This window comes from Diuraphis noxia, unplaced genomic scaffold (assembly GCF_037042655.1).
Source record: "Diuraphis noxia isolate RWA-SAM2 unplaced genomic scaffold, SU_Dnox_SAM2 contig0002, whole genome shotgun sequence".
Taxonomy (NCBI): domain Eukaryota; kingdom Metazoa; phylum Arthropoda; class Insecta; order Hemiptera; family Aphididae; genus Diuraphis; species Diuraphis noxia.
In genome coordinates, this window is record NW_028301712.1 from 56,807,925 (window position 1) to 56,828,103 (window position 20,179).

Consider the following 20,179-nt stretch of genomic DNA (forward strand, 5'->3'; position numbering starts at 1 on the left):
TACCAATAATAACACCTATATAATGTTATACTTTGATATTATTATGTACTTGTACCACGCGACATCGTTGGTCAATGCGTATCGAATAGAGTCGTGATAACGCGCAGCTCACACTATCCCGGTCTCGCATGAACACGCGGACGAGCGCGTATGTTGTCGTCGGAATCCGAAAGCACACAGTTGTTGGTCGAACGATCGATAGTGACTGCTGCATAGATAAAAGATGTGAGTCGTGAGTGACTGTTGTTATAATTATTATTATTAAATAAATTATAATTTCCTCATTGTCATTTTATACTAAATTATCGTTGCGTTACGCACATATACGTAACAGTAATAAAATAACGATCCGAGAGATCATAATATTATTGTTGTTATTATTATTATTATTATTATTAATTTTTAAATACGGCAAACGATAGATAAACAGACGGTCAAATCAAATAGTTACATATTTGTTGTCGTTTTTTTTGTAATTTGCGTGTTAACGAAGTTCAACATTTAAAATTGTTTTATTATCCCGGAATCGAGTGTGCTCGTGCCTCGTAATAACTCACGTTGTTGTTTGTTGTCACCAGCGTTGTCCATTGCGCTCGACGGCACCCCACATCCGGGTCTGATAAAACGGTAAAGTAATTTTTTTTATTCCATATAACCTATTTTTAAACATTTTTTTTTTGCTTTAGTCGTTTCATTTTCCCGTTGTACGTGGAATGAGCACCGATAAATTTCCCTTCGCTTAAAATCTAAAATATTTCTGTCAATATAAGTACATATTATACTAAAATATATTATTTACTTTTTTAATAAACAATGTGGAATATCGTTTATTATTTTAAATTATTATTATAAAACGACTTACCTGCTAAATACTAACTACTGGAAGTCAGCATATGCGTGCGCACAATGTGTGTGTGTGTGTGTGTGTGTGTGTGTGTGTGTGTGTGTGTGTGTGTGTATATGTGTGTAGTGGCGGGGGGTGGTATATATATCGTGGCCCTTCTGCGTACTCTGGCTTTTTCTTTAATAAATGCATAGATATCTGATATCTATACTATACTATATCTATATTACTAGATTATTTTCATATTTGCATGTAGAATTAAATAAAGAGGTATACTTATAAAATTTACAATTTAATATTTAGGTAACTATGACGTATTAGTCATTAGTACAAGAATCTTTGGTAATTGGTTTAATGTGCCCCCCCCCCTGTGGAGACATGGTCTGCGCACGCCTATGACTTCCAGTAATATTGGACTTGTGTTAAAAATTAAAAATTAAACAAATATAGGCTTATTATTAGGTATTTAATTATTTACTATAATATTATAATTAAACATATTTAAATTCTAAACACTATGTGATACTGTGATAGAATAGAGCGTAATTCTAAATAAAAAATAAATTGTGTAGTAGTGAGACTTACCATATCATGTTATTCTTCTTTATAAGTAGTAAGTACATTTAATCATTATCTTTGATTAACAAAAAAAAACATTGGTACCTACTACAATTAGGTAAAGCACGTCATTGTTAATAAAAATAATCGTAAAAATATATTATGTGTATAACAATTTTATTACATATCATTATACATATATATATTATCTACCACCATAACATTCATTAGGAAAAGCAAAAATTACCCGGTATTATACGTATACAGTATTAGATGTATTAGGTGCTACTAACTAAAGAATATTTTTCTTCGTCTTATTTACAAAATGGATCGTTAACGTTTTCGGATTTTTGCGGTTTACTGTCGATCGTGTGTTGGAGAAACCGCAACGAAATTATTACATTATAGAGTGTAGACCACTATGGTTAGATCAATCTTTTTTTTTTAAATACACACGCACACACGTGATTATTAAGTATATTACGTATTACGTAGGAAAGTACCTGCTATATGGAGAAAAAAACTATAAACACTGATTTTTCTCATATATACGAATTTCGACTGAAACGGCCTGTCGATCAATCACAATGAATAAATAAAGACCAATAATGTTACATCTTTAAGCCACTGAAATCAACTGTGTGGAACGGATTCGAGGCTTTTATGGGTATTGGCGTTTAGGCAATGAAACAAACACCAAAAACGATGTTCAAACAAGTTTTGTAGTTAATCTTATTATTCGGTGGTTTAAAAACGATTTAATTCTCACTATTACTAACATATGCATAATATTATATTTATATTTATACATTTAAGTATATATAACATTGAACAAAAGCTAGGAATTAAAAAAATTCAATGTTAAATTTGCAAATAAAAGAATATGTTTTCTACACCTGGGATAATATTAAGCTCCATTAGCCGCTTTTTAAAGAAAAATATGAATATTTTATTAAACATGAATGTTATATGTACGGTCAACGGTCGAGAAATAACATCGATGCCATTTTCACAATGCTAGTATTTCAGGTCGTATAAACTGTTACGCAACCTTACGGCTTATAAATTTATGCATACAGCACTTATACCAAACACCATAAACGTGAATATCAAAACTCCGATTTATTACAAACCAAAGGATTTAAACAAATATACTTGACACTTTAAAAAAAAGTGTGGTAACTTGTAAAACTATCAAAGCTTTTCATCTGCAATTACTTTTTTTTTCACATCTATTACTGAAATATTTTATCCAGTGTGGTTTATGATTATTAAATTGTGTAAACTTATATATTTAGAGTTGTCTTCGGCGTTGTGACAGGCATGTGAGAAGCCATATTGTGAAACACAATACTGTTGGTTGTTCTGTGATCCTACTTACGTATCAAATTATAATTAGGTTTCCATACTAATTTATTCACTACTGAATTAACCCCTGAATTAACTTTATCGTATAAAATAAACTATAATATTGTATAGAATATTATTAGTGAATAATATGAACACAATATTTATATTTAATTAAATAGGCACGTTTAGGCACGTTTTTTAAGTACTAGATCATTTTATTATACCTTTGGCCTTTGGGTGAAGTTTAGTTCTATCCTACTTTTAATCATTGGCTACTAACAGTTTTTATCATGAAAGTGAGAGTATTATACAACATGAATGGCTTTACATTTGTACTAAATTATATCTCCAAAAAAAAATAATTATTTTTCATATATTAATAAACTTCATTTTTATACATTTTCCAACTATATATTAATTTATTTTGTTATAGTTAAGTTTGATATAATATTATTCTAAATATTAGAAATACTATAAGTTCTTTAAAAAAGAATATGACCTCCAATAAAAAGAAAAAACACAGACATTCGTAATATGGTAATATACGCTATTAAAAATAATTACGGTTTTTTTTTTTTTTCATAAAATCTGAATTCTTCATAGATACGCTTGCCAGGAAACTAATACTTTACCCGCCGTATAAGGTCATGGTCCATTGAACGATGCTAATGAAGCAATCAACCGGTGCACAGCGAAGAAAACAACTGTTTTACAATATTACTATTAGAACAAAGAGCGACTGTGAATCGATTCGCTTTTTTTGGTGTTTTTTGATACACTTCATGATTTACTGAAATATCATTGCATCACAATATTTCTGATGGTAGCGTTTAATTGTTAGAATCATTAGATTCTAATATTTTACTACTTTACGAAGTTAATTTAAATTTATAGCCTATAATTAGATTAGGAGGTACAACGTAAATTATTTATTATTATAGGTAAATAATTATAATATAAAACGTTAACATTTAAAAATGTATACACACTATAAATAAATAAACAATGAATAATATAGTCTTAAATTAAAAAGTTAACCTTAGATTAGTTAGATTAAATTATTGAAGTGAACCTATAGTAAACAGTAATTGTATTATTCTATTAGACTATTTTATGGTCTATGGCTGTCGATTAGAGTATCTAATTGTGAATTATGATTAAAATAATAAGTATATGTATAGGTTATATATATGGTAATAAGTCTATATTTAATGTATTCGACATTGTATATAGTATCTGAGTATAGGTACGAAAATAACGCGAATAGTGCGTAGGTTCTTGAAACAAGAATATTTAGTTAGATAATATACTAATATGTAAAACATCTTACTTTTGTATGAAGACTCATATAATATAAACTAGAGTTTACTAAGATTTAATTTTGATCAAATAATTTTCCTATTGAAATGATAGTTAATAAGAACATTCAGTGTACAACCACAACTTAAATTAAATTTTTATTTTTCCATGCATGTATAAACGAATTTTAACGTTAAGATTTTTGGTCCTTAAGCTAATTCCAAAATGTATCAATGTTATTTAAAATAAGCACTTAATTAGTAACCTTTCAATTAAAAATTGAAATTAACTTATTATTTTCATATATATGTATGCATGTATGTAGACGAACACACATTTCATGCACAGTTGAAAATAATAGAGATGCATTATATGAATAGGTATACACGAATAAAAACGTCGCGTATTTCAAACTGTTAACTATTGTCTAATAAAATAGGGTTCATTTTCAAATTCTTTATTTGAATTGAAATACATTAAACGATCGTTTATACTATATTTAAGTATGTACCTAATTAAATTTAATTAAAATAAAAACGGTTTATTAATTTAAATCTTTATATTTATTTATCATTTATAATATATACACGAATCTTAATTATTGTTATTTTGAGTCAAGGTGAAAGACAAGAGTAGGCTACTTAGGTTATGAGTTAATGAGGTTACACTAATCTCACACTAATCTAACAAATAGTTTTAATTTAAAATAAAATATGCAATTTTATTATTGTCATTTTGATGAATTTTAATTAATTAATCATAATTATGCAACATGCCACCTCGCTATTAATTTATATTAAAATATAGAGACAAATAAATTGTAGTTATGTGTAATAGTAGTACATTTTCATAAAATAGCAAGGAAATTATTAGATCGTGATCTGAGCCTTGAGTTTTTATTTATTCGATCATATTTCAAACTCTCACGCTCGACCGGTGCAACGCATCTTGGATATTACTACGTGCAAGGACGAGAGATTTGTACCTATACCGTTTTTTAATTTTTTCCAACCCACCCTGATAGTTCTCACTGAAGTTGAACACATTAAATACGAAACAAACATATAAGAGTATACAGGAACTACGCCACCGAACACGAATACTTCTATACAACACACAAATGCACAGTTTTAACAATGGATGGACGAATAGTGAACTAGGTAGGGCACACCAGCTATTATGATCATAACACCTGTTCCAGTCGTTTCCAGTGTATTAATTAGATGGTGTAGCAAAATAATATTTAAACTACGCTAAATAAATTGTAAGTACCTTAGGATCGTGGGAAAATAATTTCAAAACCAGACGTAATCACCTTTACGTATGAATGAAAGGAAAATATTAATCTGTGTTCATTTTAATAACCTCTCCCAACACATTAAATTATGATTATAGACATCAAAGTAATATAAAAATTGTTTGTTTTAATCTGTTTATTCAATGTTGATTTTTGAGAATACCAATTAAAGTAACAATAAACATTCTTTTCAATTAAATATGTCAATGTTAATTAATGTTGTAAATATATATTATATAATATGATATATATTTAATTTTTCGTGTAATTTGTATAGGTACTAGGTAGTATCATAATATATACAGTAGACTATATTATAAGTTTACACTAAGGACATTAAGTTATGACTTGTATTTACTTTTTTTTTTAAAGAAACATGTGTCTAACGTCAATAAAATGATGGATGTAAAATTATGAATTAAATGTCTATTTAGATACCTATCCAAAAATATTTATAAGCAATATGCATCGTCAAATCTTCTAATTTAATAAGAGTGGGATATTATAACAAACCGTTTACAAAGTAAGAACCGATCACCACTTCAATACTTTTTCTTATCGAATATTAAACAATTACCAAGTTTTCATTTAGTTCTTTCCACTTGCTTTTAATTGTTTGATTATAGATATATACTATGATTTGCATCAAATAAATATTACTTTATTTTAACAAACTGTGTTTACTATAATAAAAGCAAACTCAGGCAAAATAACTCTTCAATTTAATTAGATTAGCAATACTTTTTTATGTGTATACTATGAAGTTATCGGAAATGAGGCTGAATTTACCAAAACAGTCTGCTGACGATGTAATTCATAGTAACACTCGTACATTAATACGTTTCAATTTTTTACATAAATTGAATCACATCATCATTATTCAATAGTAGTATGAATCAAATATTCACATGATCTTTAGAAAAACTACTATATTTGTTGACACAGTTTTCCCAAAGTGTACATATCCAAATACAACAGTTCTAATCCCTTCTACAGCCCTTAATTGTACTTTTTTCACTGTAAATATCGAAAATGTTTTATATAACAGGCATAAATATATATTTGAATATAACTAATTAGAATTATATTTATATCCCTTCTTATAATGGAAATTTCTGTATATGCCACTGATGTATAGCAAACAATATAATGCAGTGATAACGTATAGTTAACTTATTAATCTAATGATTAGATTCATATCAGTCTGTCATCACAGTAAATAAAGATTAGATTCTAATCTTTATTTACTGTGATGACGCTGTGTTCCATTATTTTGCGATTCACATCGTGTGACACGAACTATTTTCTTATTACCTAATGTGCTACAATCCACGGTCATATATATTCATATAGCTCTATAGGTATATTACGTACATGATACATCTGTACCTAACTGATGTACAATTGATTTGTGTTCGTAGGTCAGGAGCAGTTGGTGAACCCAGCGGTCAGACGCAGTAACACCTCTCAACTGAGCGACGGTCCCAAGGACGGGAGCGTTCTCAGGAGGGTCGCCAAGGTCACGCTGGACCAGGCTACCAAAGAGCAAAAGCCAGTGAGACCGAAACACATACCAGAAAAGTTGGACTTCAAAAACTGTGAAAAGTTCGAAGGTAAGCGATTATAATATTTTGGTACAGTAGCGCGTTGGTATAATAGAGATACCTAGCTATTGCAAGCGATAGCACCCGCACGTTGCTCCACTGTGAGTCGAATTGCATTTTAGACATAACCGGTTTTCGATTATTTTTTGGCTACGACCAGAGACTTAGAAAAAAAGATACCGGCTAGCCTTGGAAAAAACCGACTAATAGGAAAAGAAAAAAGATCAACAGTAATCACCGCCTCGTGTACTAATAATGAATGACTGTGGGAAAACAATAACCTCTGTAGCTTGGTATGATTGTTGGATATTTCATAAATACATTATTTTCGGTAGAATATCAGTATTGGCTACTTTTTTATCTGCCGATAGTGAAAAATCTGTTCACGTTGTATGCTGTGAATCAGTGTCAAAAAAAAAAGTGGGCGTATATACACGAGTATAATATGCATACTATACAGAATATCTTTTTTAACAACTCACTATCGTATTTAGTATGAATCTTTTTAAATATGTTTATTTTTTTTATAAAAATTCAATAGTAAATTCAAAATAATATTTTTTTCATCAAACCTGTAATATCATACAACTTATTGAAATATTTAAAGTTATGAATATCGGAATAGTGGACCAACATTTTTCGAAGTTTCTACTCTTGTGTCTCCTCAGCTCATCTAAACTTTCAATATCTATAAGTTATAAGCTTATAACTAATTAACTACTCGTTCGAAATTCTATGTTACTTAAAAAAAAAAAAAACTAGTTTCACTTTAAAATAATCACTTTGGAGTATAAATTATTCGTATAGGCAAATATCAATATAATGCGCTTATTAATTTATGAATATAGTCTGATTACTGTTTATGTGTAAAAATGGCAAATGCATAGGTAGCTGTTAACAGACTGCGTCTCATAAGTCCACGTATGATACAAACAATATAATAAAATAATTATCGACTATTTTTTCTGAAGAAATTTAGAATATGTATTATGTTGTAATGATATGTATCTATATCTATATCTATATGTATCTAATGTATCTATATATCTATAATTTATATACATATGAAGAAATATAATATAAAATACTATTTGTCTATATTCTCTTCCAAAGAATTGTCAATTTTTCGTTTATATACGAGAATGGATTTCTAATGTTTATTATTCTATTACTATATTTGTATGAAAGAGGCTAGACGAAGACGTTGCAACAATGCTTAAATAATGGTCGATTTACATAAGCAGGGGCGTCGCTTCTGTTGGGTATATACAATATTAACCATGATTTATCCAACATTTTTATTTTACATTTTACAGTTTATCATTTATCAGTACGGTAGCAGTAGGTACATTGTATGTTTATAACGTTTATAAACTGATATAGTGATGTGGTCTGTGGTTTGAGTGACTAAACAATAAACAATAAACGTATACAACACATATTAGGTATGTATATATATTTTAAAAAGAGTAAACGATGTTAGGCTACATCATTTATAAAAGTAGCTTATTTTGAAATGCAACTTACTAATTTAGTGCAAACTGAAGTACCTACTTGGATACCTAGTTAAAAAAATTAACAGGTCACTATATCAACAAGCAAATATGTAACATAGTAACGACCAACACATATTAACAGCAGCCAAATATGATTTTACGTAACATACGTTATGTGCATTGGATGTTATAGGTAGTATATTTTTGTTATGTATCTGTCTCTGTCTATTCTAAATTTCCATGTATAAAAACTAATAAACCTATGTCTACATAATAGTTATGCAACGCTAAAATTTCATAATGCACGCCAATACAAGAATAGTATAATATATTATAATATTTGTTTGCAATAAATGGATAATGGCCAATAAACATTAAGCAATTTATTTTTTTATTAAACCCATCTTTTTAAAAATAATAATAACTTATCATATTATAGTTTCAATTTTAGTTATGCTTCATACACATTTCCAAGGCACGTGAACATCAGACAAAAATCGAACTACAAAGCAAAAAAAAATGCATAGGTATAATCTATATATTATTAAAAAGACACCTTTACATTATCGAAAATTCTACGTACCAAATAATTTATTTTACTCTGTTATATTAAAAAATAAATTAATTAAAAAAATAGAGTGATTTTACCGATTATAAAATTTGAATCTTGGAAGTGATTTAAAAACTGTACATTTTAAAATTATTATAACTTGCTTCAGAATTCAAATAAGTCTCCAAGATGCCTTACATAATAAGGATAACCTTACATTAAATTTGTGTAATAATTAAATTCACTCTTGTTTTAAAAGAATGACTGAGTAAAATGGATTACTGTGATCGTACAATTTGGCGTGTTGTGTGCTTGTAAGATCTAAGGAGACAACATGTCATGTAGTGGCGTAGTTATGGGGATAGATTTCCACAGAGCTTTCTTTTCAGATGTTTAATACATTGACTTATACTTGATATCAGAATATTTGACTATAAAATTACCCATATTAAGTTATAAATTATAATTACGAATATAAATCACCACGTCCTCATCTAGATTCTCAAATTATATATTCATAATTATAGTGTTTTATAGTGTTTTCATTTTAGATTTTGAGCGGAGCGAAGAATGTAGGTATTGATTTTACAATGATGTTTGTAATCCATAAATTTCAAATGTTGAGAAAATTTATTTAATTGAAAATTGTTTCAATGATAGTTAAAAAATATTTAAAATACATAGTCAAATTGTTTTTTTTAATAAGCATTGAAAGTTCAAATTTTGAGAAAAAAAGTAAAAATCACGAAAATTTGAAATTATGTTTGAGTTAAAAATTCATAAAAATGTATCTTTTTAAATCTATGATTTGAAAATTCAATACAAAATTCTTCACGGGTTTATTTAATTTTATCAAATAAAAAATGTCTACCGGAAAATCAAGTTAAAATTTTATGAGCATTTGAATTACAAAATTGGATATTTACTGAATTTCTCTCGTACCGATATTCTTATTTTATTGTAATTCATAAACGAATAACTGTAGAAACTTGAAAATTACACCATATTTTTATTTTATTAATTCCTATACTTGATAAAATTTTAAAAATATTTCAACTGCTTATAAATTATTTATAGACATTTGAAATTTTCCGTTTTTTTAGTTTTTGATTCTATAATTGTCAATAAAATTTTATCCGTTGGGTCAAAAAATTTAAAAAAATTTAATATAAGGTTCCCTATAAAGTTCAAATGTTGACAAAATTTATTTAATTGAAAATGTACAAATTCTTTATTTGTTACAAATTTATAAAACGTTTTAATGTTATAGCTAAGTATTGTAAATTTTAAACAAGGTTAGTTAACAAGCAGTTAATTTTGTTGCAAAAAAAAACTTAAATCTATACACTCATTTTTTTTTTTTTTTTTTTGATAGTCATTTAAGTTGAAATTTAAATTGAATTACATATTAAGTTATCAAGAGTAAAAAATTTTAGTTATATTGTTGTAATTTAAAAATATTATTCGTGGCCCGTGGATACCTACTTGAATTTCTAGAATTTACTTTGTATTCTAATTTTAATAGTAAATGTCGTTAATGACTTATATTAATACTTTATAATAAATTGTATATACCTACTATGCATGACTGAGTGAGTCGAATACATAATAATGAATTTGATTTGATTAATTTGGAATTTAGTTTAAACATATCTAATTTTTTTTTTTAATAATAATAACTATATACCTAATTAATACAGTATAACATAATATTCTTGACTGACAAACCGTTTCCACTCAGAACCGTTTTCGTGTACAATGATATTATATCATTGAATTCAAATTTAAGACCATCCATTTAAGTAAGTAGATGTCGCTCTGCTGTACAATAGGTTAAAAGTGGGTTACTGTTACACGCTTTTTTAAGTATTATTTTCTTTAATTTATAAGTATTAAGTACAATATTTTTTATTCATTTGTTAAATTTTATTTCGTATTTTATTTTACATATTTTTTTTATCGTGGGGCGATAACAAACAACAAGAGTGGTGGGAAGCTAGTATGCTAGTGCCAGGCATGCATTATAAATGGTGGGATAAACATCGTCCACCAATATCATAGTAATAATTTAAAAATATAACAGTCGCCCACACTTATACTTACTAACCTACTCATCAAAAATGAAAGAAAACATTACCATAAAAATGTCATAGAGTTGTTATCTACTTATTTTGTTTTGGTAACACTGTGAATTGAAAAATAATTCTTCATAAATAAATGCTACCCTTAGATAAGGGTTGAGTTACGAGCTGAAGATTTATATGTAGGTAGTTATATACTCATTCTCTTTGCTTTAGTACTTTGGGCATAAAAAAATGATTGTACCTAATTTGAACTTAATGACAAATGATGTACTATATCGTTGGAGAAGTCCAAGTGTAAAAAACACAATATGCTCGCGATGTGCCGATATCTTAAAAGACGCCACACCCATATATTCTATCTATTGTCTCTGACTTACAATCGCACAACTCAGAAATTTTGCATTCAGCAAAACCAATTTTATATCGATAACTATTTAACTTAATATCAGAGTGAATTTGACCAATTTTTAAAATTAAAGGTATAAGAATATTATATAGGACATCTTGCAAGATTTTATTGGTATTTAAATTTTGAAATGAAATATGAGCATTTTTAAATACTGTGATATTTTCTCAAATTAACCTAACCTATAGAAAAAAGTATTCATTGTCATTTATATTTAACATTGTAAAAACAAGAAAAAAGGTTAATTACCTATGTAATATCGTATTATAGATGAGGTTGAAAGTTTTTAATTATAGTATTATAAATTTTTATAAACTCATCCTATGAATTAATAAAGCATCAACAAAAGCCTTTTGAAATGCCCTAGATAAAATTCTTACCTTAAAATTGAATAATAGTTTAATTAATTTTAATATAAAAGGTAACAACAATAAATCTAACCAAACCGCTGGCCGGTTAGGTAACTCACCTAAAATACTTATATAAGAAAATGTTGTCGTGACCTATACCTATTTCCAAAAGTGTCGCGTTGTTGGGCAGATTCTCCATCCAGCCTTCATGTCTTAACCTAATTACATTATTATTTTAGATTATTATACGATAATTGTATAGATTATTTAATCCAAAATTTGAACCAAAAACAACAAAATTTATTTTACTGTACGATAATTTGGTAGCGTACTCGTACGTTTCTTAGTGGAAATAAGTAACAAAACGTGGTTTAAACGGTTAGATTAGGTATTTTTGATAAACAAAAAATAAGTATTTGGACAGATTCATCCTCACACATAATTCGTTGTATTATGTAATAAGTCACCTATAACACTTAATTTTTATAAACATTTCTTACAATTATAACAACATTATGAGACCAATTTCAATACTATATAAGTTAAACAAAATACTTAGTTATAGGTAGGTGTAGGTACATCGTTTTGTTTTTTGTGTACTTATAAAGTTATAACAGTAATAATTCATATTTAAAACTGAGCTCATAATCTTTCAGTCAATAGACTATAATATGTTATATTTATTTAGAGCCTCACTTTAATAAAATACTAAAGTAGTATACGTACGAATTTTCGTCATGTTGCATGATTAATAAATTTCTCATATAATATTTGATTTTCAGTTTATATAAAAATATGACAATGATCGCGTTTATGTAATCACGTTTGTAATATTATATAATAAAGATGTATCATCAAGATGATAAAAATTTTAAATGAGACTCAAATAAAAATATTATTTTTAAAAACTTATCATAAATACGCTCATACATAATATTATATAATATGTATTATACAATCGGTTTCGGTATACGGTCGAATGTATCAGATACATCTAATATATTAATTTGTTTTTAGAAATATAATTTATTATTTCGGAATATTTAAATTGGGCTTTGATACTGAGTCATTAAAGAAACATATTTTTGTTAGTTTATATTAAACGACATTATAGATTTTAAAAAGTAATTACTTAGTGTTAAAAAGTAAGTACTTAGTGTAGCAAAAATAAAGTTGTCAATATTGTGTATACACATTTTTCCAAATAATCCGAGTGTGTTTCAGTACCCCCCCCCTACCAATTGTTACGCATATGGGCGTGTTGTATATCATCGGTAACCCTAGATATCGGTCCGTACAAATTCTCCCACGGGTTTGTTTTGGGACTGTGGCACAGGCAAGCGGCCCTAGACACAGCTGTTGCTGTTGCAGCTCTCCCGATGGGTAATGACTAATGACTGATGACTATAGTTGCTCTCAGCGGCTGTTTTCGGCGTTTAGAAAATTTACCAGTAGCCCTCACATACACGTTTATAATACCAACTCATAAAATAGGGGGGGAGGGGGAAATATGTGTGTGATTAATAATATGTGAAAATATGCATACAATAAAAGATAGCGGAGGAGATAGTTTTTCGATATCGGATCGCGGTCACCCGTCAGTCCATCAAACTGATTTTTATCTTTTGTAGATTACCGACGCAGACACGTGCGTGATACGTCCGTCATTGCGGCTTATTTTTACTATTATTATTATTGCGCTGCAATCACGATCGAATTTTCCTATCTATCTATTCCTCTCTCTACGACTGTGTAGTGTGTACCGCGCCGCAAAATCGTGTGTTCTTTTTTCTGGTTGTTTATTCGTGCTGTTGGACAGCACTCGTGCCTCCCCAAAAACGGACGACCGTCGTGACTCTGCGCCGTGGAAGTGATGCGCGTGCGCGAAAACTGGCAGGTGGCGGTTTTGTGTTTAGGTCGTATTATTATAGGTATGATGGTAGTATACCTCATACTATAACCGCTGTAGTATGTCGAATAATAATAATAATAATATCATGTAATATAATATACACAATATAACTACACGCGGTACTCACCGACACGCGTATCCCTATATCTATGTGTATTATACATAAGTAGAAGATAAGAGAGAGAAAGATGGAGATTTACAGATGGCTCGTTGGGCCAAAAAGATACATATATTTATATTATGATGATAAAATGTTCGTGTACGTACTGTGGGTATATACCATGTGCAGCCGTTTTCAGTCGGTGGTCGACCTTCTTGGCCGTCGTCATCATGGTCGCCGCCGCCACAATGTCCCACACCACATGGTAATATTATTATCGGTAGGTACTAATCAGTGTGCGTTTGGACGTTCGATCGGTCGCAATAATCTCGCGCGTATTTTCGTTTTAAGTGTTTAAATGCGCCGTGCAGTACTGTCGTTTGAGTGAACGTGGTGACAGACAACAGTGATTACCCATCCATCGTCCGTTAATAAGTAAATTGTTAAACACTGTGATCGAATATCATCTTTACTACGACTTAAATTTATGTGGAAATAAGGCGGCTGTTGCACGACGAAATACTACGAATTCACATCATCTATACAACGTATGTGTATAATGACAATTTTGAATTTTACATTTTATAATATGCATAGTACCACCAACACACGTTCAGCTTGTTATTAAATAGATACATTGTATACCTAATATTATAGTTAAAACATACTTTATGAAAAAAAACAAATGATTGAAAATTAGAATATTTCGTTATTAAATTTACAAATATACGGACGTTTTAAAGGATATATGTTTGTTATGAGTTCATAACTTATTAGTTTGACAAGTAATGGGACTTATGGGAAGATGCAGAATAATTCAATATTTCACTCGTTTTTTTTAGTAGAAGTAGTAGATACTTAAAAACATGTTGCGAGCATATGTTTTAAAAAAACCAAATATATTAAATACATAACCTTCGCGTTTTGACTTCACGGTAAATTCAACATCAAAAATTATGTTATATTTACCCGATGACTTTCATTTTTTTTTATGTTTAGCTGATGATATGAAAAATACCTTGTCACACTTATAAATCATAATATATACAAATTATTAATTATTGTAAAATATCATTCAATGTGGATAATCAATTCCAAAGTATCTGCGTTATTCATATATGAGTAATTAATTTAAATTATTAGATGTACAATATATTGTATATTATGCAGTAGGTATCTAGTTATTTAAGACAGTAAGATTATGTCTTTAAATTATAAATAATTGTAATAAATATAAATATAATACTATAATAATTAATAAGCATATAGTCCAGATATTTTTGGTCCATACTTCTTGCGCCTGAACAAAATAGGTCTAGAAAAGGTCATAGGTAAATTGCGTCCCAGCATGCCTTTTTTAACTTAAAAAATGGTTGGGTCGATGATAATTAATTAGTTTATAATAATAAATTAAAAAAATTCCAAGTTGTTTAAATTTAACAAACAAAACAATAAATCATAATTTATTTCTACTAGCTTCTTATTACAATAATTTCGTAAGAAAAATCATTAAAATAATTTAAAACTATAATTAAATCGTCTTAAAAATATATGTTTAGAAAAATTCATATTTAAATTTTTAGTAGGTAGTAATAGGTATATGTATTTTTAGTTATTATACTTCATGAACATATTAATATACCTATTATAGTAGCTAGTAGCTACCTCTATACACATATACGGATATACGTAATTAGAATATGTTTTTCAAGTTCTGCAATTTATCCTTTAATTATAAAAATTTTTTCTAAACATAAATGTCCAATAACTTATTAGTCTTACATTCTGTTGTCTAACACATGTTCATAAATATGTATATTATCTTTAATTCATCCCAAAGGTGTTGATAATAATTATAAAGCTAAAATGACGGTGGACAAATCATAACCTTCCTCAAGAACTCGTTTTACTATGCTATTGGTATATAATGCCATACTTTAACCATAAATCGACCGGTTGGTTTCTGCCAAGTACTAGAAGTTGTAAAATAAATAAAAGTCATAATCATAATAATACATCGTAATTTTCCGTTATAGTATCAATTATTATTCGTTTGCACGTGAAAAAAAAATTTGTTCGTTTTTAGATTACGTCAATAATTGTAAGTTGGTATTTGTTATAAATTATAAAAAATTACCATTTCAGATTATTATTAATTTATTTACAAAACACATTTCATTATTACTTAAGAGGGCCGAGCGATTGGAAATGGTGATTTTTTGTCCATGTTTATAACACACTTAGAATATAGGAATTTAGACGGATTTTCTTTCCGTTGTACCAATCGGTCTTTTGAAGCAATAAGACCTAAAAATAGATTTAACTTTATATTTTTTAGTCAAGCCTATTTGAGATCGATTCCCCAGATTTTTATTTATTTTTTGTTTTTTAACTTCTCCAAAAATATCATTATTCCCTGTCTTTTTTTAGTACGATAATTTTTTAAGATTTAGGGAGATATAATCAAAAATGTGGGGAAGTCGATATCAAGTGTTCATGATGATAAATTCAAATTGACTTTTAGAATTCTTATTGTTTCACTGGATCAATCGATACGTTGGAATGAGAAGACGTCTAAATTCCTACGTTCCGTGTTTGTTAGACAAAGACAGATAATCACCGCTCAATCTCCTTAATATATAACTATATACTACTATCTTTAACACAAATATATTTAAGTTTAGTCTCTATAAATAATAAATTTAGGCATGGAAATTATTATTTTTAATATTAACCACTTTATAATTAATATTATATTTAAAATATATTTATTAATATGAATACATAACTAATATTATATTATATAACTTTTATATTCTTATGACATTTACAGTGAAAACATACTCTAATTAATTGTATCAATTAAATAATTAGGAACAATTAAGGAGTTAGGAAGCTATGATTTACGTGAGAGCAGATCTATCAAAATATTATATTATATATAATTACCTAATAAACATTTATTATACCTACCTATAACAACATCAAATAATTATTATTAGTAGGTAGTCACTTTTATTTTTACAGACCAATAATTTAAATGATAATACAATATGATATATATTATTTTTTACTTTTGCTGAGTTCCGTCAACAACTTCAAATAATTTTACGATAACAATTAAGGCGAACAACTTTACCTTTCAGTTTTCAATAGAGAGTGAAAAAAATATATATCTTCAAAGTGATTCATGAAACTAAACCTTTACAAAGAATATTACAATATTGCTTGTAATAACAATATTATAAAAATATTATTATAACAACATTTTTATGCATAATAATAAAATGTAATATTTTAATAAAAGTTATGTTCTTCATAAATTTATTAAAAATATGTAATATTATTTAGTTTATAAAAACAAATTAATGTCTCGAGGGTGGGGAGTTATTTTCTATCTCTAATTATTTTGTGTTTGTACTTATGTGTTAAATTGGATAAGTGTGACATGTGACATTAGTATGTTATAAAAATATAAACTAAAAATTTAATGATTTCATTGTTAAAAATAACTTATTAAAATATTAAATGGCACACTTTTTAAATATGTTCCTTATTTTATTAGCTTTACTACTATTAATCAAAATCAATCATTTTATCAGTTTAAAATGAGTTTCCAATAATTACTGTATGAATTAAGTTCTAATATATATATACGTTTGATATTATTAATATTATAAAGCTAACATAATTTTACTGGCTATACTTTACGATCAAACAAAATATTTATAATATCATACGAATCCGGATACTCTCTTTAACGGTTTGAGATGTCTGTCAAACGGTTCGGCTAGATAGCATTTTATATTGATTACCGTTTTATTATTTTGTGTTTCGGTGTACCTACCTATAATTGAAGAACGGACGAACTTGACAGGTGTGAAAAGTGCACAAGCGAGTGCATCAAGGTACTCGTTATACAGCTATTATTTGTTCTTTATTCTCTAGTGGCTATATTTTTTTTACGCGTGTAAATGACGATTGACAGGACATTGATTTAAAAAAATAGGTACCAGCTGCGGTATTTTTTCTTCAAAAATAATACAATACCTGCTTATTGTATTCTTTAAATGAAAGAATACATAAAATATTTAATGCTTTTATCATATCATGTTTGTAAATTCTTAAATTCTTCTTAATATTCGGTGTGCATATAAAAACATAATTGTTTTTGAATATTTTTTTTATTATTTTTTTTTTTTATTTATATTAAGCCTCGGCGTCAAAGGCCATTGGCGTTGGTTTACAATAGGTTACATAATATATATACAATTATTTATAGGTTATATACAATTTATAAGCTTGGACTTAATTATAAATGTTATCAAATTATTAATATTGTTTGGGTGTAGGGCTTCTGATAAAATGTTGGATACGCCTGCTTCCGTTTGTCCGTTTCGTATATGCGGCATTCAGATATGTTTTTGAATATTATATTTACTAGTGCAGTGTAGGAATTACTTATTACTTATGTACCTATTTAGTTATATATTATGATATGATTTCATTTCATTTAAGTATATAAATCAATAAATGTATAGTATGCGTAACTAGTCGTCTATAACATAAAAGCTTGAAACATTTAAATTTAACATATCAAGATGTTCTTTTTATTCTGTAATTTTCTCATGAATATTAGATTCATTTGTAAAGACGTTTAAACTACAATTAATTCGGAATGTAATACTTTCTTATAATATATATTATTAATTCATAGTTAACAATAACAATATGATTAAATTTACAGTGATCTAATTGTTAATATAGGCATCACACATTTTAATATAAATTGTTACAAAACTGATGATTCGAATAATTTACCTTAGAGATATAGCCACACAGGCTAACTTTTACTATTGACGGCCTATATAAAACATATTGTTAGAATAAAAAAAAATTAATTAGAAATTAAACAAAACCAAATGTTGAATAAACTCAGACCACTATACATTGTTATCCGGCCATGCAAAATAATTTATTTAAGATTGCGTGAGAAATTATTAAGTCTTATAAATATACGTATATGTGCTCTGCATGTATGAAGATATACATACATTATATAGGTACAACTAAAATGAAATAGAAACAATTTTTTTTTCAGAACACCATTCAGTGCACCTATCTGCAGTACTATATATATTGACGGATTTAATTACAATGTATAGTGTGAGTGTTGTAATGTTCTAAATCGTACCCTACAGTCATATAATATATTATACATTATACATCGTGTATGGAGTATACAAGGCGTAGTTTGTTGACCGCATTTACAATAGCTATGCATAATAATATTACCTAAAAAACTTATCATAAGTTGCAATCATCACGGATCATCGGTTTTGTCGATCACGAATAGTTTTAACCAAATAACACAATACATAGGTATTCAAATCCAAATACGATGTTTTATGAATAATAAATATTATTAAAAAAAAAATATATATATAAACAATTACTGAGTATACCTACCTGCCAAATACTATTTTCCGAATGACCTAATGGCTAATACCTTTATAAATTAAATAAATGTTCCTTACGATACAAACGATTGTATAAAACGCTTGGTTATTGGGTGAAATTGTTTTCATTAATAAATTTATATCGTGATTCGTGATACTGTAGTGTTGTTGAAAGTCGATCAGGAATTTTGGTGTCTATTATTCCAAATAGAACTTTCCATTTTACATAATATAGTAAATAGTACATACTAATATATCATGCGTTATATAAATAAGTGTAAGGGTAATCGAACACGGTTTGTATATAATTCAATATTAACGATTTAAAAAAAATGTAGGTAGATAAATTTAATATAGGATCTAATAAAAATAATTACAATATTAGTTTTTCAATGATCATATTTAGATCAATAAAAGTAAGATCTTTTATTCGCAGGCATTAAATGAGTCATTAATATTTTACGTCAGTAACCTAACCCTGATTTTATTTTCAAAGTATTTAACATATTATATCTAACTGTATAATTATTCAACTTCCATAATATTTTTAAAGTTTTTTTACACTTATTCATTTAATGTAAAGGTGGTTAATGGCTCTTGGAATAGTTCATTGTGTTCAACTTACATTGAATTCAGTCAAACCTAGAATAAATAATAAAAAAAAAAGCTTAAAATGTACAGTTTATAATTTAAGATCCTATGTTTATATTATTTTTTATTGGGTAATACAAGGTATAAAATAAGTAGTTTAAGTTTATAAATTATATTTTAAAAGTGAAAGATAGCATACGATTTAATTTTTTATAGGAAGGTCGTATAATGTTCGCGTACCTACAATAATTTTAAATTGGATATATTTTGCATAACTGT

The 20,179-nt window shown here is 27.5% G+C and overlaps 1 protein-coding gene across 2 annotated transcripts in view; it reads left to right on the forward strand.

Moving 5' to 3' along the window:
* The window catches only part of capu (formin protein cappuccino), a 41,117-nt gene that overhangs the window by 9,667 nt on the left and 11,271 nt on the right, over window positions 1–20,179 (forward strand). Inside the window, exons 1-2 of one of the 2 annotated variants that reach the window (XM_089221398.1) lie at window positions 114–225; window positions 6,770–6,961. In XM_089221398.1, the coding sequence (XP_089077524.1) occupies window positions 129–225; window positions 6,770–6,961 (289 nt within the window). In that variant the 5' untranslated portion in view covers window positions 114–128. Of the gene's footprint in view, window positions 1–113; window positions 226–6,769; window positions 6,962–20,179 lie in introns of those variants that run through there. The other variant, XM_015515734.2, reaches the window with a different exon arrangement.